The following is a 25015-nucleotide window of genomic DNA, read 5'->3' as shown; positions in this document are numbered from 1 at the left end:
TGCAAAATTAGAATCAAGGAATTATAGGAATGAAAATTGAGTAATTATTCATTTCATAATATAATTTTATATTTTTTATAAAAAAAATTAATATATATTGCTATTATAAACCATAGCATCAATTAAATATCATAATTTCCAATAATTATTTAAAAACACTATTTTTAAAAATATCTTATTTCACCGAAACATTTTGCTTTTATTTTAATTCTGTGTGCTCATTTCCCAGATTGCAAAAGTCAAACAGAACAGGCAACACTAGGGACAAAGTTGTAAATTCGTATTCCAGACATAGTCTAGTATTGAAAATTTGAAGCAGACAGACTTCCATTTGATTCCTTCAGTCAGACAGACAGAGAGTGAAAGAGCGATGGAGAAACCAAGGTGGTGGTTGTTTCTGTTACCTGGTATTGTAGTGTTGGATTTGGTTTGTCTTTGCAAGGCAATCGAATCGCCACAGTATGCAGTGGTGCACTCGGAATCAGATTTTGAGGTCAGATTATATGTGAATTCCACATGGATGTCTGCTCCAGTTAATGAACTCTCCTTTGAGAAAGCCACTTTGTTTGGCTTTCACAGGTAACTCCTATTCTCAAGAACTCCATGAATTTTATATGCATATCTAGTTTGATCCTTTGATTGCTTTGAGAAAAGTTTGATTCTTTTAAGACTTTGGTTTGGTTGGTATTAACTTTCACAACAGATATTTTTTTGGTTGCTCACCTGTTTCATGATTGTAGAGGATAAGATTGTTGAAAGAACTATGTTTGGTTGCACAGAAAGTGGGAAAATGAATAAAGTCGGGATTTTGAGTCATGGGGTTTTGTTTTTCTTCCAGGTATTGTGTGTTTTGAGACAGATTTTGGGAATTAGTTTCTTTTGATTTTTGATGATTAGGATGACGAAGATAGAATTTCAAATCTCGATCTTGTGATTTTAATCATCTGTGACTTGAGAGGTAAATGTTAGCACATGATTTTATAATAATTTAACTAGTTAGAATAGTTGGGTATAGGTTGCAATTTTCCTCCAAGCTCAAGGAGCTACCATTTCTTGACTATGTTCTTCTGACTGACAAAAAATAGAAAGTAGTGATGGCAATAAGCTAATTGACCCTCCATGTTGGAACTCTTTTTTTATTTGAATTTGTATTTTCCTTGATCTCCTATCATCTTTATGTAACTGACGTCATTAGTTTTGATGTTTCTGCTTCTACTATAACCTTAATGGAAGAATTAGGAATGAGGGGTGGACTAAAATGATGCAGGCTAAAGTGGTAAAGAATGACTAAGCATAACAACAGGTTACACCAAATTGATCTAGATAGTAGATATGTAATTTGATCGGTTTAAAGATTCTAATATTGCAGTTCAGATGTTCAATGGCTTTCTGTGAATACAGTAACCAATATGCGCCAACATGTAATTCTTAAAATAAATATTCATCTTTTTCATTCAACCAAGTAAGCTTTTTGTAAAAACAGGGTAAGTTGGCTTGAAGATGGGGATGAATCTGCAATCTTAGCAAGCTTGCTTGCACAAAGCCACTCCTCTCCCCGTTTTGGAGCCACAGACCACAGCAAATAGTAATGTAGTTTTAGGAGGACAGGGTGGAAATAGCAGCATTTAGGAACAATATAAAAAAAACATGATAGCTGCTTCCATAAAGCAGAATGGTTAAGGTTTATTTGGGATTGGTTGTACCTCTTTTTCTATATTTTTGTAATTTCTAATCTTCCTTTGGAAGTCTAATTCATTTGCTTGATATCATCCTGTTGTTCTTTTATCAGGTTGTTTCAATACATCCAAGGTGCCAATCTAAATTCTTCGAGGATTGCAATGACAGCTCCTGTTGTGACTAGCATAGTCCCAGGAGCTGGGCCCTTTCGATCATCAGCCTACATCGTTAGATTTTACTTGCCTGTGAAATTCCAAGCTGACCCACCAGTCCCCCTTGATGAACTGCACCTGAAACCATACACATGGAACAGTCGTTGTGTTGCTGTGAGGAAGTTCTCTGGATATGCGAAGGACGAGAATGTTGCAAGAGAAGCAAAAAGACTCGCTGTCAGCTTGAGCATGTCTCCATGGGTCAACGTAACTTCTACTGAAAGCAATTGTTCCTATTCGATTGCTCAGTACGATTCTCCATTCCAGTTTATCCATCGTACCAATGAAGTATGGGCGGATATAGAAGCACCCGGAGCAAATGGTTGCCAATCCGGTGGAATAGCCTCATACTGACGAGTTGTAGATTGGATGGGCATGAAAGTTTGGAATTTGTTTCTCTAATGCCGAAAGGATCAAATACAAAAGATGTACTGTAGTAGTTTCCTTATCCTTGTAAATATGTTATCAAGTTATATGTAAAACATGCTGTCCAACGTTTTCCAGTTCAGCTTGTACGCCGAAACCATATAAACTTAATGACTGTGTGATATTTTTGTCTTTTACTAGCATCTTTCTTAGTTAAATATATTGGTTTGTGGACGGTGAACTTCATTCAATAGAGCATTGCTGAGAGAATCAAGCTTATTTTTGTGTTTGGTCAGCATCAGAAGGGTGTTTTACGTCACTGCAAAGACTTGGAGATTTATTGTACCAGCTTGCAAATTGCCAATTTCAAGGATAAATTTGAAATAGAGCAATTTCCAGGTGAACATTTTGAACACTGAGGCAGTCTCGGTAACAAAAATAGACCTACTAATTTCTGCAAAAGGACAGCTGGAAATGGTTTTTAACCATTGGATAATGAATATCACTTAGGATCATTTGTATTATGCAAGTCATTACGTAATCCTCAGCCCAAAATTTCGAGCATGTAATCTTGCAGTTAACAGTGAGAGTTTCTGAGAATTTTGTCCTGTGGTTGCTAGTTTGAATAATGGACTGCTAAAATGCTTTGGCTAACCCGTGAGTGGCTGGGATAGCAACAACCGCCAAAAAGAGCAAAGAAAAAAGGGTTAATGATCACGCAACACAAACACACACACCAACTTCCCATCAAAATCTATTCACTAACCTCTCCACCTGAGTTTAAAGAATCATTCACAAACTTTTTTGCTTGAGTTCAGAATGCAGTACCACATGCAGTACAGAATTCCAGACAAGGAAAGTAACAAAAGAAATCAAATTAAAAGGAAAACAGGAGACATTTCCATATGCATGCTACAACACAGCAGGACATTCACACGGTTGCAAGCAACATGGAAAGCAGATTAGCATTTCAAGCGATTGTTTGAAATATCTTGTTGCATGCTGATATTCTCCTATTTAACAATGTAGGCTGATCTGCTTCTTTCTATTTTTGTTTTGTGCTGCTATACTTAATAGCATCGTTGCCTATCACAGTCATTTTCCAATCAAGACACGCTTCACCTTAGAAAGCTAGCATTCTGCAGTCATTCTTGAACCATAAATCCCACTGACAATTCTGTTACCTAATGTTGTCGTGACCAAACATTAGTTCGGACGGAGTTTAGGATGAACATACGATGTGAAAGATAGTCTGACAGCAGGAATCTTCTTGCCCGGCATAGGCAACTCTATTTGTTTATAGTAAACAATAAATGAAATAAACAGAAGTAGAAGGAACAAAAGGACGGAGGAATATAGAACCTCCTTACTTTTCAGGGATAAAATGGTTGTTTCGGTAGAGCTTGGCCATGGTTTCTCCGCTTCAACTAGTGAAGCTCCTAAAGTCCAAGATAGATCTCCAGGACCAAACACTATTTCTTTATCACCAAGACACAAAGCATCCTCAATGAGCGATGCCATATAAGGCACCCGGAAACAATATTTGCCAATGTTGTTTTGGTTTCCAGAAGTGTTGCTCGAGTCAGGCCATGATTTTGAACACATCTGCTGACCCTTCTCCCAAATCTTAGTCAAATTAGCTATTGGAGCCAGATCTAACATGTTGTAAACAGCAAAAAATCCAGATAAAGCATGAAATCGTCTTGAGGGGTGGGTTCCAGCTATAAAATTTAGAGTGTCACTACCTGCAAAACACAAATGGAAGTTACAGAAACAGTTTTTTGCATGTATATCTCTAAGTTTACTTCAAACAGAGATGGCAAGCATTGTTAAAGAAGCATACTGCATAAAACCTCTTGTTGGAAAAGACCAATTTAAGAACAAAATTTCTTCAATGAGCAAGTTTTACTTGAGCTTCTAAGAAAAAATTGACAAAATTCAGTCAAGTAAAATTGTAGTCAGCCTGATACATAATATGCATTAATCATGCTTCTTTGATGCTTCTTCTAGACATGCAAAATAGCAAGCCTAAACTGTAAATGTTTTTTTATCAGATGTAAGGGTTATGTTATATTAGCAGGTGCATGTTACAATTCAAACCCAAATATTTTCTGGATGAATAAACAGCTCTAATGCAAGCAAAATTGTACAGAGAATTCCTCTTTTTTTTTTAAATCCAGGAAAAAGTTTCTTCCAAGTTTTCAAGCACCACTTAGTTCGTTTTCTTTGTCATGTAATTGAGGGGCCGTGGGTGCTGGACAACAAGACTTCCCCATTTCAACAATTTAAACACCACATCCTTGACCAGAAGAAACCAAGTTTAGAAAACTATATAGGACTATTACAATGAAGAGCACCAAGATTTAATTATTTTTCATACATTCATATAATACTGAAAGAGGTGGTAATGATTCAAGACATCATCATGTGAAAATTGAGAACCACGGCAGCATATTCACCAGCATTTAAGTGTCAAAAACTTATTTTAAACAACGAATAGTGGGAACTGAAATAAAGTTTTGAACTTACCATATGAAGACAGGCCAGTTTTGCAATTATTGAGATCAGTTGGCTGTGACCAATCCAAACTGCTTAAGTTGAGAGCGGCAGCCCTTGCAATCCCTTTGCATATCTCCCAATCTGGGTCTCCAACCAGGTGAGTATTAGTAATTTCACTTTTATGCGTTTGAATGCTCAAATTCTTTTGATAAGGGACATTTATCCCATCACAGACATAGCAAGTATAATTTCTCTGAAAACCAAAACCAAGACAAGGATGCCTAACTTCGTATCTTTCATTATTACCTCCTCCACCTGGCTGGACCTGACTAAGCATGGCAACTGTCCTATCAAATGCCTCATTCAAACCAAATGATGATAATGAGAATGCTAAAATATAATGTTCAACCAATCCAATCTTTGACCTTATCAAATTAGCATCATTTCTTCCACCACCATGTACTTCCATTACAACTTGCAACGATGAACCTCCCAAATCAAGAAGTCCTAACGTAGGCCCCATTGAGGAATTACCTAGACTCCCCATTTTATAGTTCAAAGCCACCCAACCATAATACGCTTCTTCCTTCCCACTCAAGACCCTTATCCAACTTCTCTTAGAAACAAATGAGTGTTCCTTAACAACATCCTCCGCGGCATCCAAAACCTGCCTAGCATCCTCAATTAGCAACCTCCTCAGTCCAGCAGTAGCCAAGACAAAAATGGGAGTGTCTCCATGTCTTTCACGAGGCACCCACTGTTCTGCCCATAGGATCAATGGTTCTAACGACAGCCTCACTCCCGTGGAGTTACCAACAAACTTATCTAAACCTGGCTCTGTTTGCACACAATGATACTTGCAAGAACTTCCCCTAGACAGACTCTGAGTTGAATTGTCAGGATAAGATTGCACTAAAATTGGCAAATCCCAATTACTTAAACTTGCTGGTTTCCACCATTTATACACATTAACTCGCGTCCCAGTGCTTCCACAATCCACAACAACCGTATAATGATAAAAACCACTCTTCACTACAGCTTTCCCAGCTTTATTAGATGCAAAATAAACACCAAGCAACAACAACAACAAAATCACTAGACAAACTCCACATATTTTCAAAATCCATTTATAATGAGAAAAACCTATGATAGAGAGCTGAAGTTTGGAAGGTGATTTGGGTTCCATAGCTGAATTCTCAATATTCCAAATCCTAACAAACCCTCATTCTCACTTTCATTAATAGCATCATAACTACGCAGTAACATTGATTTGAAGCATGTAAATTCAATCTGACATTATTTTTATGAAATAGATTATGTTCAGATTTAACTAGAAATGAGATCAGATCACTTTTTACCTCTTTTACACTGCAATTGAAAGAATCTGGCTTCTGTTTTTGCAATGTCCTGTCTCTGAAAGTGAAGGTCGTTAAGTTTGCTTGACAATCACCATAGTCTACTCTGGGTTGTTACCTTGAATTTTTCTTTTGGCTTTCATTTTAAGGAAAATCAACCAATCTACCCGTATTATTCTTTACAGGCCCTTATACGGAATTTATCAAATTTAATGGACTACGTTGAATTATTTACCGTTACCATCAGCACATGTAATGACCTTTTTTTTTCAGTCCCTATATTTGTAAATATCTTTTTTTTCAATGATAAGGGAAGGGTGGTTGATTGGCAAATGATCCCTGAACTATTAGTCAAATCTAACTTAACCCCTCATCTTTAGATTTTCTGATTTTAATATATCAAACTGTCAAGTCAAAGCAATCCATCGTTTTCGTTAGGTTTCCTCCCAGGATAATAATAAAAATACGTTCGTGAACGCGATGTAAATCGTGTTTTTAAAAAAATTATTTTTTTTTATTAAAATTTAATAAATGTAATATATTTTAGATCATTTTAATGTATTGATGTCAAAATTAATTTTTTTTTAAAAAAAATAATTAGTATGCATTTAAATATAAAAAAGTTATTTGAAAAATACCCACAATTAAGTTCCAAATACTCTCTAAATAAAGACATGTGGAAAGCATATTATTTACCAATAAAATGGTTTTTTTTAATATCTAACATAGAAACTGTATTATTTTGACTTAATAATCTGAGGGACCAAATTATAAAATCAAAAGGTTAAGGGTTAAGTTGAATAAATTTCCCTAAATGTTTGCCTAGAAAGTTTAAACTCGAGAAATAAATAAATGGAGAAAATCTCACTAACTATTACATATATCATTTATAATTTATATTTTTAATATCGACTTTGCCCATGTTTTTAATGACACTTAAAATCACTTAGATTAAAAAGATATTGTAATTTATTGAAAAATATTGTGAGAAAAAAATACCTTTTTATATTACATTTTACTTATCTTCTTATCAGTAAAAAATATCCTTTAATATTTTTGTTTGATTAAAAATAGCAGTTTTTTACTTTATAATTTTTAGCAAACCAATAAAAATAGTTGAGACTAATCATCGACCAGAGAAAATATAAATTGAAGCTATTAGTTGACACTCAAATCATATTCAAAACATGACTCTTTGCCGTTAACATTCATAGAAAGTTTGTATAAGACTATGATTTATAGCTTATGTGAAACCCAATCCTTATAATACTATAAATAGATTGTGTAGCAAATGAATACCATGGTTAGCCCTATATATATATAATTTTTTTTACAAGCTTTATAATTTTCATTTTTAATATTTAATAATGGGTTGATTGGGAACTAGACTTCATAATTTATTTCAATTTGTTTTCTATAAGGTTATCAAAACCTTATAACTAGAGTCACGAGTTTGGTTAGTTGACTTGAGTATTTTTTTTATATCATTTTTTAATTGATTTTTTTAATTTCATTCTTCAATATTGGACTGATTAGAAATTGAGTTTATAATTTGTTTCAATTTTTTTATGTGGTTATCCATATCTCGTGACTCGGGTTCGACAGATTAACCTGAGTTGACTCGACTATTTTTTCTAATTAAATTTTGTTTTCAATCTAATCATTTAATAGGGTCGATTGAGAATTGAGTTTAATAATCATTTTTATTTCTTTTTACCAGGCTACCAGGATCTCATTACCCGAGTTGGAGATTTAATATGTTAACATATGTTGATTCAAGTAGATCTAATAAGTTGTCGTTTCAATATTTTTTAAAAATATATCATCTTGATTTTTTTAGTCAAACTATATTTTAATTGATTATTTGAGTTATATTTGGACTTGCAGGGTCGACTATGTCATATCAAGTTAACCTTCATATAATTTAATTTTGGAATAATTACAAAAACCCTCATATAATTTGATTTAAATTTTAATTTTCCTTTAGATGTTCATAAATTACATTTTACATCCTATAGTTTATATATTTAATAACAATTTACATCTTTAACAATGCATTTTATTTGATTAATAATATAAAATATAATTTATGAAAAATATAGAGGAAAAGTAAAATAAACAAATAAAAAAGTTTTTGTAATTATCATTTTAATTTTTTGACTAAAATATATGTTAACAATATTTAAATATTATTTTTATATTTACTGAAAATTTAATCTAACCCGCAATATAAAACATAATTATCAATAAAATGTTAATCAAATTTTTGCCACTCGTGTTGAAATTAGATATCATACTGGATAATGTACGTGCGGAACTTGCCTCGGTAATGCTCTGTATACGAGTACAAATTAGAATACGTGCTGTGGAGACACCAATCCGATTTGATTTCCTCATGAAATTTATACCCGACACGTGTACTCTGTTGGTTCGTAGTTTCCTTTACTCTCTCTCTCTCTCTCTCTCTCTCTCTCTCTCTCTCTATATATATATATATATATATATATAAATATATTGTTTTTTTTTTAATTGTTTTCTTAGCCTGATTAATTTTCCTCCCTCCGGCTTATTTGTTCTCCAGCGAGCTAACTTCGATTATCATTTATTCACCATAAAAAAAATCCAAATCCATTGTATTTATTATTTATTTATTTATTTTTTCGAGTTAGAAAGAAAGAGAGAGAGAGAGAGAGAAAAAGGTTCCATGTCAAATATCAGGGCCACAACCATCAAACCTTCCTCGCTTGGTCTTCCTCTTTCCCTTCTTTAGTTCTCTCCTTTTCTTCTCTCTAGCGGATCTAAATGAAAAATATAGAACATAAATAAAGAAGCGAGCTCTCACTCTTTTCAATCGTTGCTTTCTCCCTGCACGGATCTCTTTTCCCTTCCCGATCTCATACGAAGCCCTTGAGAGAAATTTCTTTCCTTTCTCTCTCTCCCCACTTTTTACTCTCCGCTAGGGTTTCCAAAAAAAAAACTTATCAAGCAAAAATAGAACGAAAGGGATCAAATCTCAGGCAAGGAGTTCTCTATTTTATTGTTTGTTATTAATATACGTGTCTGTTTGCTTTCCGAGAAATTGCCGGAAAAAGGAAGGAAAATAGAATGGTTTTTATTCTTTTTAATAAAAATTGTACTTAGCCTGTGTGTTTTTTAGTTTCTGTTTGCTTTATAATTACGATTGATCCGATTCGTTGTTTATTCGAGCGAGTCTCCTAGATTTTTCTGTAGAATATGGACTTGATCTTCTAATTTCTCTTAGCTCTAATAAATAAATAAATAAATAAATACTATATTTTTTTGGCTTATTTTTAATTTTTCAATGGATTGTAGTCAAAGCGAAACTGTAGATTGGAATTATATTTTGGTGATAAGAGAGGAACCTTTTTGCATTTTGTGTTCAGAATAACAAAAGTGAATATAAGATAGGGCATGATTTTAGGGTTTAGAATGTTGAGAAATCTAAATTCTGTTAATTGATCAAGTTGGAAATGTTGCGAAGAGGTTATGCATGCTTAGTTAACTATTTGGATTTAGCAAGTTTTTCTGTAATGCATTATCAAGGAAATGTCGCATGTGTTATTTTCCTCTATAGAACACTCAACTCTGCTAATTCTGTTCCCCACCAAACTATACCAGGTTGCCTGCATGAGTTCTTTTCGTCCTATAGCAATCAAAATTTATGATTATTAGTTAACCACTAGTTTTTGATGCCCAATTGATTCAATTTTAGTCATCTTTTTTTATTCATATGGAATAGTATTCCAGACATTTATGCTGTTTTGTTTGTGCATTTTCTTGGTTTTGTTTGATTAAAATTTTGAATGAGTGAGAGAAGAAGTGTTTAGTGGCTTTAGTGGAAATTAGGCACTAGTAATCAGTAACAGAGCAGTGATTCAAGGAAGATCCTAATGGTCTATCGATAGTAGTTAAGGAGAAACTTTAACATGAAAATTATTATTTGGATGTCAAAGAGGGAGCAATGAGTGTGTGTTCATTGGGTTTTGTTTTGTGTGGACTAAGATTCCAGAAATTTGTTTTGTATGGATTTAGATTTTAGAATCAATTCAATCTTTTTTTGTGCATGCTTTGGTAGCCCCCCGTTTTTCCCCTCTTATTGAAGACAAAATCATGTATATCATTATTCACTGCACATAAAATGCTTACCATCCTTTTACCATGGTCTTTATGGTGATGCATCATTTTGATGTAGTTGATCTGTTTCTTTATCTTCCTAGATTGTGTCAAAGTCTTTTGGATGACCTTGCTAAGACTACTGAATTATGACATCAAGTATGTTGACCGGAGATCGCAGGTATGGGGTTTATATGTGTTTTCATCTCCTTCAAAATAAACTATCATCTTTAAGCATGTGTTTGGTTTTGCATGGGCCAGTGGGAGGACAGACAGTTTTTTCTCATGGTATTGATATTACCCCTCTAAAACTTGTGCAATATTTGCTTAGAGGGCCATTACCATTTTATCAAGATTGTTTGGCGTACCATACTTCATAGAATCCATGCATTTTTTATATTGCATTTGACATGTTCACATTTAAAAGTGTTGTGGTTTGGATTTGGCAGTGTGGGCATCTTTATTTATGTTTTACGTTTGTGCTTGTTGGCAGCTTCCAACCTCTATGTCTGAATGGTTTTGATCTTGAAATTATTGGGTATAACCAACAAATTTATGAATTGTTATCTAAAAATGAGTGTCTGCAGATATGCTCCTGCAAGAAGAGGTGGTGGCATGACAAGTTTGGGGAAAATCGTTGTTCCCAAACCAATAAACCTACCCAGCCAAAGGTATTAGGTTTCTGCTGAATAAATTGCGGTTCTGTATGATGAGGCTCATGGTTTACCTCCAATAAATTTTTATGTTTCCACTCTGATGTTTCAAGGTTAGAAAATCATGGTCTGGACCCGAATGTCGAAATTGTGCCCAAGTGAGTAATTTATCTACCTTCTGGTTTTTTGATGCCCTTTTCCGGTTCTCCTGCCATTACTCTTCTTTTTCCTTATGAAATGCCTTTGTGCCAGTACTTTTTTTCTTCAGTATGAATGGATGTATATAGCTTGACTTGATCCTTGACTGCTTCCTAAACTTCACAGGGGTACCCATAGCTGGGGAACCAGATCATCTTCTTCCACTCCTAATGCCTGGGGTTCTTCAACGCTGTCTCCAAATACTGATGGTGGTAGTGGTTCACCAAGCCATCTGAGTGGTCGCCCCTCATCTGGTGGAAGTGGCACTCGACCATCAACTGCAGGCAGTGATAGAACCCACGATCCCATTGCTAGTGCATGGGGTACAAATTCTAGGCCATCTTCAGCATCAGGAGCTTTGACATCGAATCAAACATCATTTACATCATTGCGTCCTTGCAGTGCAGAAACAAGACCTGGTAGCTCGCAGTTATCCCGTTTCGCTGAGCCCTTATCTGATAATTCAGTGGCTTGGGTTGCAACTGGAACGGCAGAAAAGTTGGTATGGTTTTCTTAAAGATCGCCTTTTATATCATCTCATACTAATCACTTTGAAATGAATTTTTTTTGCTCATTTCATCAAGAATTTGCTTGGATAACTATCATCAACATATGGAATATATTTTTGTTTGTGTAATGTTTGCTGGTGAAGTTTGTGCATTTCATTTTTGGCACTTTCGCTGTTATAAGTGGGCAGTTTCTACTGAACCCAACCTTTCAAACAAATCCTGAAACCAATGTAGTGAAAGGGAAAATAGCATCAATCAGGCAATAGGTTTCTGAATTGCTTGAGGAACTTGCTGCTAAATGTTGCTTGTTCGAGTGTAGTAGGCAACAGATTCTTAAATTAGTTGATTATATAGCTAGTAATATCTAGAATGGTAGCCATGAGATATTAATGAAAATTGTAGAGTTTTTCAGTTGGTAAACCCTGCAACAGCTCACTGGAATTGATTATAATAGGACCTTCTAAGTCATATGGAGGATTACATTCATCAAAAGGTATTGTAATTGAATGCATGTGAAGTTCATTGTTGGTTTGAATTACAATTTGTAGCCGTACTCCCTACAACCTCTCTTATCAAGCTTCTTCTTTAATACATTTGTTGATTGCTTTCTTCTTGTGTTATGAATGCATTTTGTGTGATCTCTTAAATTACAATTCCAATCAATGAACTCAAAATTCTTAGATGGGCATCCACATGCTAGATTGTAATGGTTGTAGCTAGAAATCCCCATGTTTTCGCAGTAGAAATCCATATTGATCAGTTAAAAGTTATCCACACAACAAGGTTATGGCTTCCCTACCCATTGGAGAGCTATAAATTTTCAAATTGTTATTGATCTAATGCCACTATATTTATCTACTCTCTGTAATTACCAGTTTTTTTTCCCATACATGTCTGCAAAGGGCTGCTTGTTATTGTAAACCTTTTTTTTACTCATTGATTGTATTTGTGTAACAATAAGATCCTTTAACCAATTTGTTAATGAACACTCTTTTTTGGAGGATGTAAAGTGTTATTTCTATATAAACTATAGAATGGTAGGCGTTGCAACATGGTAATTTTAGGGTTAAAGGGCAAACACTTTAAAAAGATGGGGAATAAAGCATAATTGGATTCATAATTGAGTGTGCTGTGTCATATTTGTGTATGACTCTTTGTATTTTATTCGACGAAGAAAGTCTTAGTCATTTACATTAGAAATCGCGGTTATTATTATGATATTTTGAAGGAATAGTAGTTGATACAAGGAGAAAGATTTTCCAAGGAGGTTAGATTTGGTTTACTGATTAAAAACATTGGGTTGGGCCATTTGGTCTATGTGTGGGCACAGAATTGTTCATGTAACTCACATTCTATGTGCTTGACCATTCCCAAAAACCCAAGCCAAGGCCAAACTAAATTTTATCTGGGTTTCTTGGGTTTGCTTTTGCACTTTTCTTTTATTAATTTGACTTGCCTTTCTCAGAGTTATAACTGCTATACGTGCAGGGAGGGACATCCTCTAAGAATGAGGGGTTTTCTTTGACTTCAGGAGATTTTCCAACACTTGGTTCAGAGAAAGAAAACTCTGGAAAAAACACGGAGTCCCAAGGTATACTTTTATTGCCTTGCCCTTTAATACTATTGAATCACGATAAGAATTTGTGCGCATTCTATGATTGGTTTATTGCTTTTAGACCTGCAGTGCTTCTTACAGTGCCAAGAAAACTTCCTGTCATTGTTTTAGTCTTTTAATCACATGTAGCTCAATTTCCTTGGTAGGTATCACCAAATTGTATTCAATATTATCTAAATGGCATGCTGATATTCCAAGATCTTATATTTATCAAAGTAATGCTACTTGTTTTGATTTAAAAAAGCTCATGTAAATTTTATTTTCTAGTGAGGATCAGAGGGAAGACTTACTGAATTGGGAATTTTTCTTTTTCTTTGGCATCAGTGAAGAAATTTGGATGGCCAATCTTATTCTCAAATAATGTTCACACATAAGATTTATTCATATTGATGCTGTAGTCTATTCTAATGACATGTCTCCCATTTGATCTGTCAAATACATAAATGATGATGTTAATTTCTTCATGAACTATTTAATTGCAGACCATGATTCTTGCAGTCGTCCTGGTTCATCATCGGGTGGAGTAGCTCCAGGGAAAGAAAGTGCTGAAAATTCTGCAGGTTTGCATTTTTGGCACCAGACACTTGTTTCTTATAGGCATGCTGCCGTCTCTTTCATGATGTAATCTTGCATGTTTGTGTGCATGCCTTAAATGTGACAATCGCCACTTCCTAGCTAAATAACGATAGTCATACTGTTTTTTTTTTCCTTCTAATTTTCAGGTGATGCTTCTATAAACACAAATGCAAAGATGGAACCTGCAAATTCTTGGAGAAGAGAGAATCCCATGTGTGGTGAAGATGGGTTGAGACCTAGCATGGAGAAGTGGCACCCTGATCACCAATTGTGTCCTAATTCTAATATTCGCCCACAGAATTATGATTCTTGGCATGGCCCCCCTGTAAATAATCCTCCAGGTGGTGTTTGGTACAGAGGACCTCCAGGTGGTCCACCTTTTGCGCCGCCAATAGCACCTGGTGGCTTTCCCATGGAGCCATTTCCTTATTACTGTCCGCAGATTCCACCTACTGCTCTTGCCAACCCACAACAAGGTCCTCCACCAGGACCTGGACCAAGAGGACCCCATCCAACAAATGGAGATATGTACAGACCCCACATGCATGATGCTTTTATGCGTCCAGGCATGCCATTTCGTCCTGGCTTTTATCCTGGACCAGTTCCTTACGAGGGCTATTACGCTTCTCACATGGGCTACTGCAACTCCAATGATCGAGATATTCAGTTTATGGGAATGGCAGTGGGTCCTGCTCCATATAACAGATTTTCAGGTCAAAATGCTCCTGATCCTGGAAATTCCCATGGAAGGCCAGGTGGATATGGTCCTCCTAGTGGTCACACAATGGTTCCAGAACAACTCGAATCTGGTCACCCACAAGATATTCGTGGACCATTCAAAGTCCTTCTGAAGCAGCATGATGGTTTAGAGGGAAAAGACAAAGAACAGAAGTGGGATGACATGATGGCAACCAATGCATCTTATCCTGGGAAGGCAGGCCATCAAAGAAAGTCATCATGGGAGAATGGTTGGAGTGCAGATGAGAAGAACAATAAAGAGAGGAACACAAGAAGAATTGGCGAAGAATTTTCTTCTGAGGCCAATGGCAACCAAGGAGGTGTTAAAGTGAAACCTCTTGAACATGTAGGAAATTGGAAGGCAGCTGATGACAGTTCAGTTAAGAAACTGGAACATGCAGCATCTGGTTTTCCAGAAGTTTCAACCGCCCCAAAGGATCCTAGTCTAATCAGGAAAATAGAAGGTTTAAATGCAAAGGCCAGGGCCTCTGATGGAAGGCAAGAAGTTAAATTTTCTTCAAGTAGGGAGGAGCATAAGAATAGATTACAAGGTGGCAATGCCAGGTCTAATCATTCTGCAAATGAAGCTGGTAATAGTTATGCATCTCTTGAAAGAACTCATGTCTGTGGCATTAGCGACACTGCTTCCCATGAAGACCGCATTTCTGCTGCAGATAAGAGCCATGAGGTAACAGATGCTATCGGAACAGCAAGCTCCAGGTGTGTGTGTGTTTTCCTGTAGGCTTTTATTGACAATGAATCTGTTATTCCAATGGTGGACAACACTAATGTACAATTTCACAGGAGATCAACTCATGGTATGCATGGGAGACTTGATCATCATGGTAAAGGGAGATTCAGTACCCAAGAGGCTGAAGGGTGGCGGAGAAGATCTCATGTTGCAGACTTGCCGAGTGTATTGCCATCTTCTCATTTTGAAAGTTCTAATGTTCATAGGCAAGACCATAGTCCTGCAGAGGCAACTGAAAAGTCTGGGTCATATCATCAAGGGAAGGATGATGGAGAATCTGTGCTACCTCACCCTGATCCCAGTGATAGCCAGGTGCAAGTAATATTTTTTTTACCTTCTGTTGTTTTTATAATTCCTTTTTTTATCTATCAGCATCTTTATTTGCTATTGTTTTTTTAATCAGCGTGCTAAGATGAAAGAGCTAGCCTGTCAACGGGTTAAACAACGTGAGAAGGAAGAGGAGGAACGTGCTAGAGATCAAAAGGCCAAGGCACTTGCAAAATTGGCAGAGTTGAATAAGCGGACTAAGGCAGCGAAGAGTTTAAGCGAGGTTCTGCCAGGGATGCCGAAGGCCACCCACAAGGAATCTGTTGTGATACATGACGAGTTGGAGCCATTGCAACAGGATGTTAGTCGTGCTGATGGTGATCACCCTGATAATGCCCCACAGACTTATGACAATAGAGCTTCTAAGCAGAAGCGTGTGAGCTACAGACAAAAGCAGAATGGTCCCCTGGAAAAGACTTGCAATGATAAGTTAATGACTTCTATAATTGAGGCACCAAAAAATGTTACTGATGTAGCAGCCAATGCTCCTGTTTCTATCGAGGGTGCAACTGAAATGACCACAAGCCCTGAATCGACTTTGCCCATCAACCCAACTGCCACGACCGAGTCTTCAGTACATCATGGTAGAAGAAAGAACAGAAATGGAAAGAACAAGTACAAAGTGGAGGAGGCATCATCTATGGCAGTAGTTGTAACGCCAACCCTATCAAAAGAAATAACTGCTTTAGACATTTCAGTTGAAAGTAGCAAGTCCAAGGCTTCTGAATCTGTGTCAGATCCAAGCTCTCAGACTGATTCTAGAGATGGAAATCAGTCTTTGGATCATCGCACATCATCACCAAATGAAGAAGTTCAAGGCAGAGTAAATAATCAGTGGAAATCTCAATATTCTCGCAGGATGCCAAGGAATCCACAAGCTAATAAATCAACTGAGAAATTCCAAAGTGGTGATGCTGTTATCTGGGCTCCTGTGCGGTCACACAATAAAATTGAGGCTACTGATGAAGCCAGTCAGAAGACTCTGGTTGATGCCATTAGTGAACCCATGAAGAGTGATCAGCAAGTGCAGAATAATACAAGAAATAAACGGGCAGAAATGGAAAGATACATTCCAAAGTCTGTAGCCAAAGAAATGGCTCAGCAAGGAAGTATTCCCCATTCAGCAGCGCCATTAATCAATCAGATTACTCCAGATGAGACTGCTGGAAGACCTGAATCTCGTTCTCTGGGCAATGAAAGTTCTCAAAGCCCTGCCACAGGTATGGGAAAGGTAGTATCCATTTTAGAATCTAAGAATGGGGATGGCAGGCAAAATAAGTCAGGAAAAAGGAATGGATCATGGCGCCAACGGGGTTCATCTGAATCAACTATGTTTTTTACAAGTAAAAATGTTCAAAAATCAATTGAGCATCAAGTCCAGAAACCTGATGTAAGTTCAGTGAAAGAGCAACTGGGTCATTATGATGAATGGAGCGACTCTGATGGTTGGAACATTCCTGAAAAATCTGAGGTGCCCATCACTGTCCCTGCTATAAAAGATCATGGTGCAACAGCCAGAGCTAGGCGGCAATCATACAGGGGACATAAAAGTAGCCATGATCCTGATGAGAAGAGAATTAATACTGGGGACGCTGAAAAGGTTCATGTCCAAACCTTAGGTTCAGAGATGCATCAAGCAGACTCAGCTGCAACTTCAAAAGAAAATCGTGCTGTTGGGGAACGACCAGCATCTCATTGGCAACCCAAATCCCAGCCAATTTCAGTAACTACTAATCCAGGAAGCAGGGCCAGTGGTGGTCAGAACACAGGCTCTGAAGTTGGTAGGGGTAATAAAAAGGATTCCACTTCTCAAAATGGTATGCCAGTTCTGCCTCAACCTGACAAGGATATTGCTGCAGAGGCCCAGTCCCATCCTGATGGCTCTCTGTCTGCAAGGAGCAATTTGGAAGAAGATCCTAGCACTGGGCATCAAGAGGGTAAGAAGGAAAGGAAGATAGCATCACATAAAGGACATCCGGCTGAACCATCTCCTTTGAATATGGATTTTCAACAACGGGTGTCTTCAGGGTTCCGAAAAAATGGAAACCAAAACAGCCGCTTTGGCAGAGAGCATGATTCTCGTGGTGGTGAGTGGAGTGGTCCTGGGAAAGATAACGAGCACCATAACCGTGAAAGGCAGAGACAGAATTCACATTATGAGTACCAGCCAGTAGGGCCTCAATATAATAACAAAGCTAACAATTATGAATCTTCTAAAGATGGTTCTCATAATTCTGTTGCAAGGTCAAGGGAGAGAGGTCAGAGTCACTCAAGGCGTGGTGGGGGGAATTCTCATGGGCAGCAACCTGGTGGTGCTCGAGTAGATGCCAATTATGATTAGGGGTGAAACTCTTGAACGGGCTCTGGTGTGTCAAAAACCATGCCTCCAATAAAAGTTTTGAGATGATCTCTCGCACTCAGGTATTTTAGTCAGGTAGTGATTTTCAATTGTAAATAATATTGGATCGTCATCAACTGATTGCATAACGATTATGAGCACCTGAATCTCGTTTTGTATCATTCATCAATTGAGCAGGGCTTGGAGCAAACAAAATGGCATCGCAAAAAAGAAAAGAAAAGAAAAGATAGAGAGGCAGGCAGGAGGCACTCGGATATGGTTGATTTATTTTCTTATTTTTCGAAATGTATTTGATCAGAACAGTGTTATTTTGTCGCAGTGTGTTTGCTGTGGAACCCTAGATATGTTTTGGAGCGGTGTATCTAGTGATCGATATTCTCCTTTATATGAACACTAGAAAGAATGAAGTAGAGGAGCTTTTCTGGTTCTCCCACTTTATCTCAATCTTCCATTCTTTAGCGTGTGACGTGCCCCTAGACTTATTCGTGTTTTCATTAAGTCTCTGCTATGGTGCTCTTGTAGGTTTTCTTCTTGACACGGTATTTTAAAAAAAAAAAAAAAAAAGTTGCTCAGGAAGGGAATGTGCTCTGGCTGTAACTATTTCGAAAGTTAATTTGAGATTATAGATTCTCCCGAAGGGAGCAGGATGTGAATTTACTATCTCTTTCTTTTCTTCAACAAAAGCTTTGGTTTTTTGGGCTACAGAAATTACTTGAGAATTAGGAAAGCATGCCTGTCAAAAGCTTCCAACATTTTGATTTTGGGATGAAGGAAAATGAAGGGGTTCGTTGATGTGGTTTTGCTAGCAATAACCGCAGAATTTCTTGTTCGTGAGGTTTGGAATGTTTTGACTGCCTATGAGAGAGTCTTCCTGGGTAAGGCTGCGTTTGCTTTTCATTGGCCTTTGTATTTGAGTGAAACAAACATAGCAAAGATTTGGTAACAAATCAAATGTTTGTACTCATATTTATTAAAAAATTAAGTTTGAAATGTAGTTTTTATGCCGCAGTTTTTACATGTTTTTTAACTGAGTTTGTAAAATCTTATTTGTTTTTGCGTTTCAAAAGCGTTTTTTTTTAAAATTAAATATTTTTTTATTTGCTTCAAACTGATATATTTTTGGTGTTTCCAGATCATTTTGAAGCGCTAATATTAAAAATAATTTTTTAAAAATAAAAAAAATATTATTTTGATGTATTTACTAGTAAAAAAGTACTTTGAAAATCAACTTTAACCATACTTCCACCAAACATTTTATATATATATTTTTTTGCTATATATAAACTTCAACAAAAAAACATATCTATAAAAACTACCTAAAAAAACAAACACATTCACGTATGCATACAATTGCTGCCAACTCTTAATCTATCGAACCAGGTGCTCCTTATTCCCTTTTTGTTTGGATTGGTAATCAAGATGTGTGGCCATATGCATTTCACATAATGTTGACACCTACTTCCCATGTTACATTACAAAATTAAGTCTGGATTCTATTTTTACATTAATAAAAAAAAATAAATGAATTTTTTAGCAAAAATAAATGAGTTTTGAATTAAAGTTAAAATAAATTCAATTCAATTTCTAGTATTCCAAACATAAAAATTATAATAAGTTATCAATTAAATGACAACTAAGCTAATAGCTCAACTGACAATAATCAAATAGTAAAAATAAATTATTTGACATGCCAATTTTTCTACTTATAAATTTTTATATACAAATAAATAATTGATATATTATTTTAGTATTTACAAAATAAATATTTGAAACAAAATTATATATTCAACTTACAAAGTAGAAGTTATTTGCCTAACTAAACAATTTTTTCTTTATAATTGATTAAAAATAAAATAAAAACCATCACAATACACAATACAAAACGATTTATTAGTATCCTCCGATCATAGTATAAAACCATTCGGTGATCATAATATCAAGACAATGAATGATATCCTAATCCAATCTTTTGTAAATAAAAAAAATGTTTAATTTCTTTATTGATTATAGAAAATAGTTTTTTTTTAGTTTTATAAATAAAATAAATAATTTATGCTAAAAACAATTCATTTTATAGTATTTAATTTAATTCTATTAGTTTTATAAATAAAAATATTAAATCTTTCTATGTTTATCAAAATGTTTGTTTTATCTCATAAGGTTCTTGAGACTCGACTATTTTCAAGTCATGAATAATAACAAATAATTTGTAATTTTCAAATTTAATTATTAATATATTTATTTTCATAAATAGAATGATTTTTCTATCATGATGGATTTTGAAAATATTTTTCTTGAAACATATTTATCAATAATTATTTTATTTTATTTTCAAAAAACATAAATTATTAATTTATTTATTTAATCTGTATCATAAATAAAATACATGAAAAAAATCCAGAATCCAAAAGAACGAAGGGAAAATGCGGGCGGGTGACACGGAGCAGGCCTAAATGGGCCGTTCTATAAAAGCCCATCCACTAGTTTTTGTATCACTATTAATATTATTTTATTTCAGTTCTTGTATTCCCATTTAAGGGAAAAGGAAAATAAAGAACCGTAGCCAAAAACCTCCTCGCTCACTTTTTTATGGTGCGGTGCGAAATTGATTATCCACGACCACTGTTCTGTTAATAATAATAAAAAAAAGAAGCCCCTTTTATAAAAATTCACCAACAAGAGAAGAGATACCTCTCTTTCTCTCTATCCATCCATAGGAATTCAATCAGATAACAAAAGGGTTTCTCTTTTTCAATCAAATTATCACATAAAGGTTGTCTTTCTGTAGAGCTATTCTCATGAATTCATGTGGACAGGTTAGTGTGTTTCTATCAAATTTCTATCTTTTTCTGCACTTGTTAGCTTCAATCTGTTCTACCTTGCTTTGGTTAGGGTTTTTGCTTTGTGGGTTCTTTGTTATTTGATTGCCATGAAAATTTCAGGGAAAAGCTTGAACCTTCTGCATTTGCCTAGTTTTTATGTGAATGTTAGAGATGCTGTAGCTATGTTTAGCTTATTTGTCTGTTTGGTTGCTGCTCAGAAATTTGAAGGTATAAAAAGGAGAGGAATTTGAAGTTTTTGGGTTTTTGGCTAAAATAATAAAGCGAGGTTAATTCAGATAATTTGAAGGCATAATTCAACTTGTTCTTTTTGTTTATTGAAACTAATGACGATAGAACTGTTGGTGATTCAGTGAAAAAGAAAAAACAAACAAACAAACAAACTTTTGTGTTTTCTTTTTCCTACGGTTTCTTGCAATTGAATGGATCATGAGTGTTTTTGATGCCTCATCCTAGTGATGCCACTAATAAAAAATGATTTTTTTTTCAGCTTCGCTGATATCTTTCTGGTTATTTTTTTAGCTTTGAATTGAATAAGGCATTGTTGCTTTGTATTGAATAAGGCGCTGTTGAGTTAATGAGTGGGTGCTTGAAGTGGAGAAAATGGCATTGGTGACCCATCAGATGCAGGTACTTATAAAATAATTGTGTAGAGCTTGTGCTCTAAGAGTGTTACCGTTTTCTCCCCCCAGTTATTTTCAGGTCAACCAGGCCTTAATCCATAGCAATCAAATTATCATGTCATTTTATCAATTCTGCTTGTACGGACCTTTTGTGTATATTAAAGGGTCTAAGGGGGCTTTATCAGTTGTCGTTTATTCTTCTTTTAAACTTGAGGGTTAGAGTGTTGATACATGTCCCTGTTGGGTTTATGAAAGTTCAATCAGTCATTTGTGTGGTACACACGGCTTTGTTAATAGAAGATATACTTAAATTGATGATGTAGTGGATGAATTACTCTGCTAAAATGTTATAGGTAGCTGAGATGATTTATTCTACTGTTTTAATTGGTTTTCCTTCCATGTTTTTGAGACATGAAATTTAGTGAAATTGATAGTATCTTGTGCTTGTATCACAGCAGTTGTACTTGCCTTGTTGAAAGTGTTTGGGTACATGTGAAAAAAGCTAAACATATATGCTCACCCATGCTATGCTAGTTCAAGTTCGTAACATCATATTTTCACATTGTTTTGCAATCTGCATTGTTTAGCACTCCTATATACTGTAATTATAACATCATATTGCTTTGTCTGCTGCACATAGGGTTCTTATGCAACATTTCCTTCGAGGCCTTTATCTTGGAGCAAAGGGGTGAAGTTGAAGCAACGAGTAACAGAACTTCAGATGGTAGGGAGAACAGATATGTGTTTTTCAGTAAAACAGAGTCTTCGTTTAAGGTAAAATTTTCCTATATAATTGAATTCATGATCAGCTGCTTGTCTTTGCAAATCCAAACTGCTTAATATTGGATTTTGCAGTCAGTTTTATTTGTTTTACTTTGTTCTGAGAAGATGGTACAAAACTTCCTGGCTCTGGCTGATTACTTGTTGATGTGCAATTCAAGAATATTTCGTGGTTGATGATAATTTGGAATTTTATTTTTCTTATGCTTCTCTATCGGTAGACTATGTGATTGGCACAAACTTGTCCTTTGAAATCACTTTTGCATTTTGTTTATATCTAATGAATTTCAAGCATATAGATTGAGCTGCATTGTTTCCACAGTGCAGGGGCTTTCTCACATGGACCTAAAGTAAAGCTCTTGAGAGTTTCAGCTTTTAAAGGCAGTGCACAAAATGATGAATCAGGAGGCAGAGCTAATGGATCCAAAGTTTCAAAAAAATCTGTTAAACTTTCTTATGTGCCAAAAGAAAGTGGGGAGACCATGATGGACTCTTCAAAGGTGCATAGTATTCCAGTTTCCTATACTTCTGAAGCAAATGAAAGAATTGCAGGATCCCCTGCTATTAATAAATTATTCAAGAAATGGCTCAGCATGTTGCGCACACAATCTCCAAGTCAAGTTGCAGATGAGATTCTGGAAGAAGGACCTCCTCCAAGGGAAGAATTGCAACAAGCTCAAAATACCACCCAAAATAAGGAGAGAGTTGATATTGTAAAGTCAGTTTGGTATCACTTCCTGAGTCTGGATGCAACAATAAAGATACCCATACTGACATTGTAAGTGTTATTGCTTCTTCCACACGGTTATTGAAAAATTAGTTTTAGTCATTTCTTATTCTGATGAAAACTATGGCTACAACCATAGCTCAAAGATTAAGGATTCACCATTTAGCTGACTCAACTGCTGTGAAGCAATGAGGTTTTGTTGAATTATTTGTCTGGCATAACCAGTATTCAATTATCTTTATCAACTGAGCTCCTTTTCCTACACTTCTGTATGATAATCTACTAACGATACAAGAATTCTTCCAATGCTTGATTTCTAAACGAATACATTATGTATACAGTTCTGGGTTTAGTTTTTAATATTTGTTATTTTCTTGAGAATTTTCTGGCAGCTTCTAACTGCATTGCTTCGTTTTCAGCATTCCTTTGTTCCTGGCCGTCAATGTGATGTATGGAGCTGGAGTGTCGAAGGAATTGACTCCATTGTGGATTTTGGGTCCCCTTATTGTTGCTTTCTACATCAAGTTACTCCAGGGCTTGTGGGCACTCTATGTTTTCAGCTTTAGGCAGACAATTAAAGTTATAAAAAATGTACCTACCTACTGTCTCGTGGCCTCCGGCTATATCAGACAAGGGAAGCTCAAAGAAGACATACAAGGTCGTGTGTTGCAACCTCTGCAAAGCTTTAAGAACTTGGACCGCAAAGAGTTCTCAAGAAAAAAGATGATGGAATTGCAAGAGTGGTTGATGGAGAAGTACCTAGATTATGTGGAATCTATATGGCCCTACTATTGTAGGGCAATCAGGTTTCTAAAGAGGGCTAATCTGATTTAGATTTGGTAATGTTAAAATTTTAGGCAAGGGCAAAGTGTTGAGGTTGGAGTTTCTTTGGGAAATGTTTCAAGAGTTTGAGATTTTTGAAAAAGTGCTGGTCAATCCCATTTTAGCTGGGCTTCTAGTATCATCAGGCAAGTCAAGGATCATAACAGAAGCTGATTTTTCCGATTTATGTAATTTTAGAGGGCATTCTTGCACGAGATTCCCGTCATCTTGTTCCTTTTTGTATTATGTTCTTTGAGGTTCCATAGTAGCATGAAAGTTTTTCAACTCTATTATTCGGTTATTAATGAGAATTTGTATGTTTTCAACAATATCTTAAAAAAAAAAAAAAAGGAAATAGAAATGGTAGTATGGGATAATTTTCCTTGGTTGTCTGCTGGTTTAAACTACACTAGTTCTGCTACCAGCGCTTTGCTGCAGCTATGGATTTTGAGTTGTCAATGACGTTCCTATGAGCTTATTTTTGTAAAAATTAGGGATAATCTCATAACATTCAAAGCTAACTTGGTTGAAGTCTAAGGAGTAAAAACAAGTCTTTTAGAAGGAAATTTTGAGTGATGTTTTCTTGGGTGCGGAAAAAAAAACTAGCAAGATTGTGGTGAACCCTTTAACAATGTCATTATCGTCCCAACAGGTACTTTTAAACTTTCTGACCTTATTATTTATATAGGCTAATACTTTAGAGGAGTTGTCATGGCCAAATTGATTTAATATGACAAAGGTAATCCAAATAAAAATATAAACATTGAGCTCAGCTAAAAAATACAGAAAACCCAAAAAATCTTCTGTAAAATCAAGCGTGAGAAACATTGCGAAAAGTCTTTATTTCCCCATGAAACGGACATTGAGCTCTTAGAAACAAATCATAATAAAACAAAAAAAAAAGGGGAAGGGTAGCCCCACTCACGTTTTTCTATTTAACATTACAACAAAATGACTGTTTAGCCCTTCCAAAAAAATGCTTGTTTTTGAACCAGGGTTGTTTTTGTCTTTTTACGTGACAAATTAGTCATTATATGTTTTATAAGGGTATTATTGTCTTTCCCATATTTTAATAAAAGGTATGATGACAAAAAAGCCCTTAAAACCAACATTGTTGGAGAGGTGTATTTTTGTCTCTTTTTATATATATAGTAAAATTATGTATATGCCCTCTTGTCTAAAAAAATTAAAGCATGAAATCAGGGGTAATAAAGTCTTTTTATCTCAGGTTTTTTTTAATGAATGTTAGTTTGA

At 35.5% G+C, this 25015-nt stretch overlaps 4 protein-coding genes across 9 annotated transcripts; 3 read left to right on the top strand and 1 right to left on the bottom strand.

Annotated features, from left to right (window-relative positions):
- Window positions 1-249: 249 nt before the first annotated feature.
- Window positions 250-2452, top strand: LOC133675284 (uncharacterized). The gene is made up of 2 exons (XM_062096622.1): window positions 250-579; window positions 1790-2452. The coding sequence occupies exons 1-2, from the start codon at window positions 371-373 to the stop codon at window positions 2241-2243; spliced, it is 663 nt and encodes a 220-aa protein (XP_061952606.1). The 5' UTR covers window positions 250-370; the 3' UTR covers window positions 2244-2452.
- Window positions 2453-2996: 544 nt separating this feature from the next.
- On the bottom strand, window positions 2997-6299 carry LOC133676257 (probable apyrase 7). Its single transcript, XM_062097903.1, has 2 exons — window positions 4785-6299; window positions 2997-4000 (listed from the first exon to the last, which is right to left on the bottom strand). The coding sequence occupies exons 1-2, from the start codon at window positions 5938-5940 to the stop codon at window positions 3462-3464; spliced, it is 1695 nt and encodes a 564-aa protein (XP_061953887.1). The 5' UTR covers window positions 5941-6299; the 3' UTR covers window positions 2997-3461.
- A 2482-nt stretch (window positions 6300-8781) lies between these two features.
- On the top strand, window positions 8782-18413 carry LOC133675393 (protein MODIFIER OF SNC1 1-like). 4 transcript variants are annotated; one of them, XM_062096742.1, is made up of 11 exons: window positions 8782-9126; window positions 10348-10424; window positions 10831-10914; window positions 11010-11054; window positions 11221-11596; window positions 13092-13194; window positions 13701-13778; window positions 13941-15252; window positions 15337-15595; window positions 15687-18031; window positions 18147-18413. In XM_062096742.1, the coding sequence occupies exons 2-10, from the start codon at window positions 10393-10395 to the stop codon at window positions 17949-17951; spliced, it is 4554 nt and encodes a 1517-aa protein (XP_061952726.1). In that variant the 5' UTR covers window positions 8782-9126; window positions 10348-10392; the 3' UTR covers window positions 17952-18031; window positions 18147-18413. The 4 variants fall into 4 exon arrangements, with proteins under 4 accessions (XP_061952726.1, XP_061952724.1, XP_061952725.1 ...); XM_062096740.1 differs by having other exon boundaries at window positions 15337-15601; XM_062096741.1 differs by having other exon boundaries at window positions 15337-15601; window positions 15687-18044.
- Window positions 18414-20510: 2097 nt separating this feature from the next.
- On the top strand, window positions 20511-24090 carry LOC133675036 (uncharacterized). Of its 3 annotated transcripts, none has more exons than XM_062096301.1 (5): window positions 20511-20785; window positions 21373-21439; window positions 22073-22206; window positions 22535-22990; window positions 23359-24090. In XM_062096301.1, exons 2-5 carry the CDS (start codon window positions 21413-21415, stop codon window positions 23771-23773), a joined length of 1032 nt encoding a protein of 343 aa, XP_061952285.1. In that variant the 5' UTR covers window positions 20511-20785; window positions 21373-21412; the 3' UTR covers window positions 23774-24090. The 3 variants fall into 3 exon arrangements, with proteins under 3 accessions (XP_061952285.1, XP_061952284.1, XP_061952286.1); XM_062096300.1 differs by having other exon boundaries at window positions 21332-21439; XM_062096302.1 differs by lacking the exon at window positions 21373-21439.
- Window positions 24091-25015: the final 925 nt, after the last annotated feature.

This window comes from Populus nigra, chromosome 16 (genome assembly GCF_951802175.1).
Source record: "Populus nigra chromosome 16, ddPopNigr1.1, whole genome shotgun sequence".
Taxonomy (NCBI): Eukaryota; Viridiplantae; Streptophyta; class Magnoliopsida; order Malpighiales; family Salicaceae; genus Populus; species Populus nigra.
The sequence above is the reverse complement of the archived record's forward strand: the minus strand, read 5'-3'. Positions and strand labels throughout refer to the sequence as shown.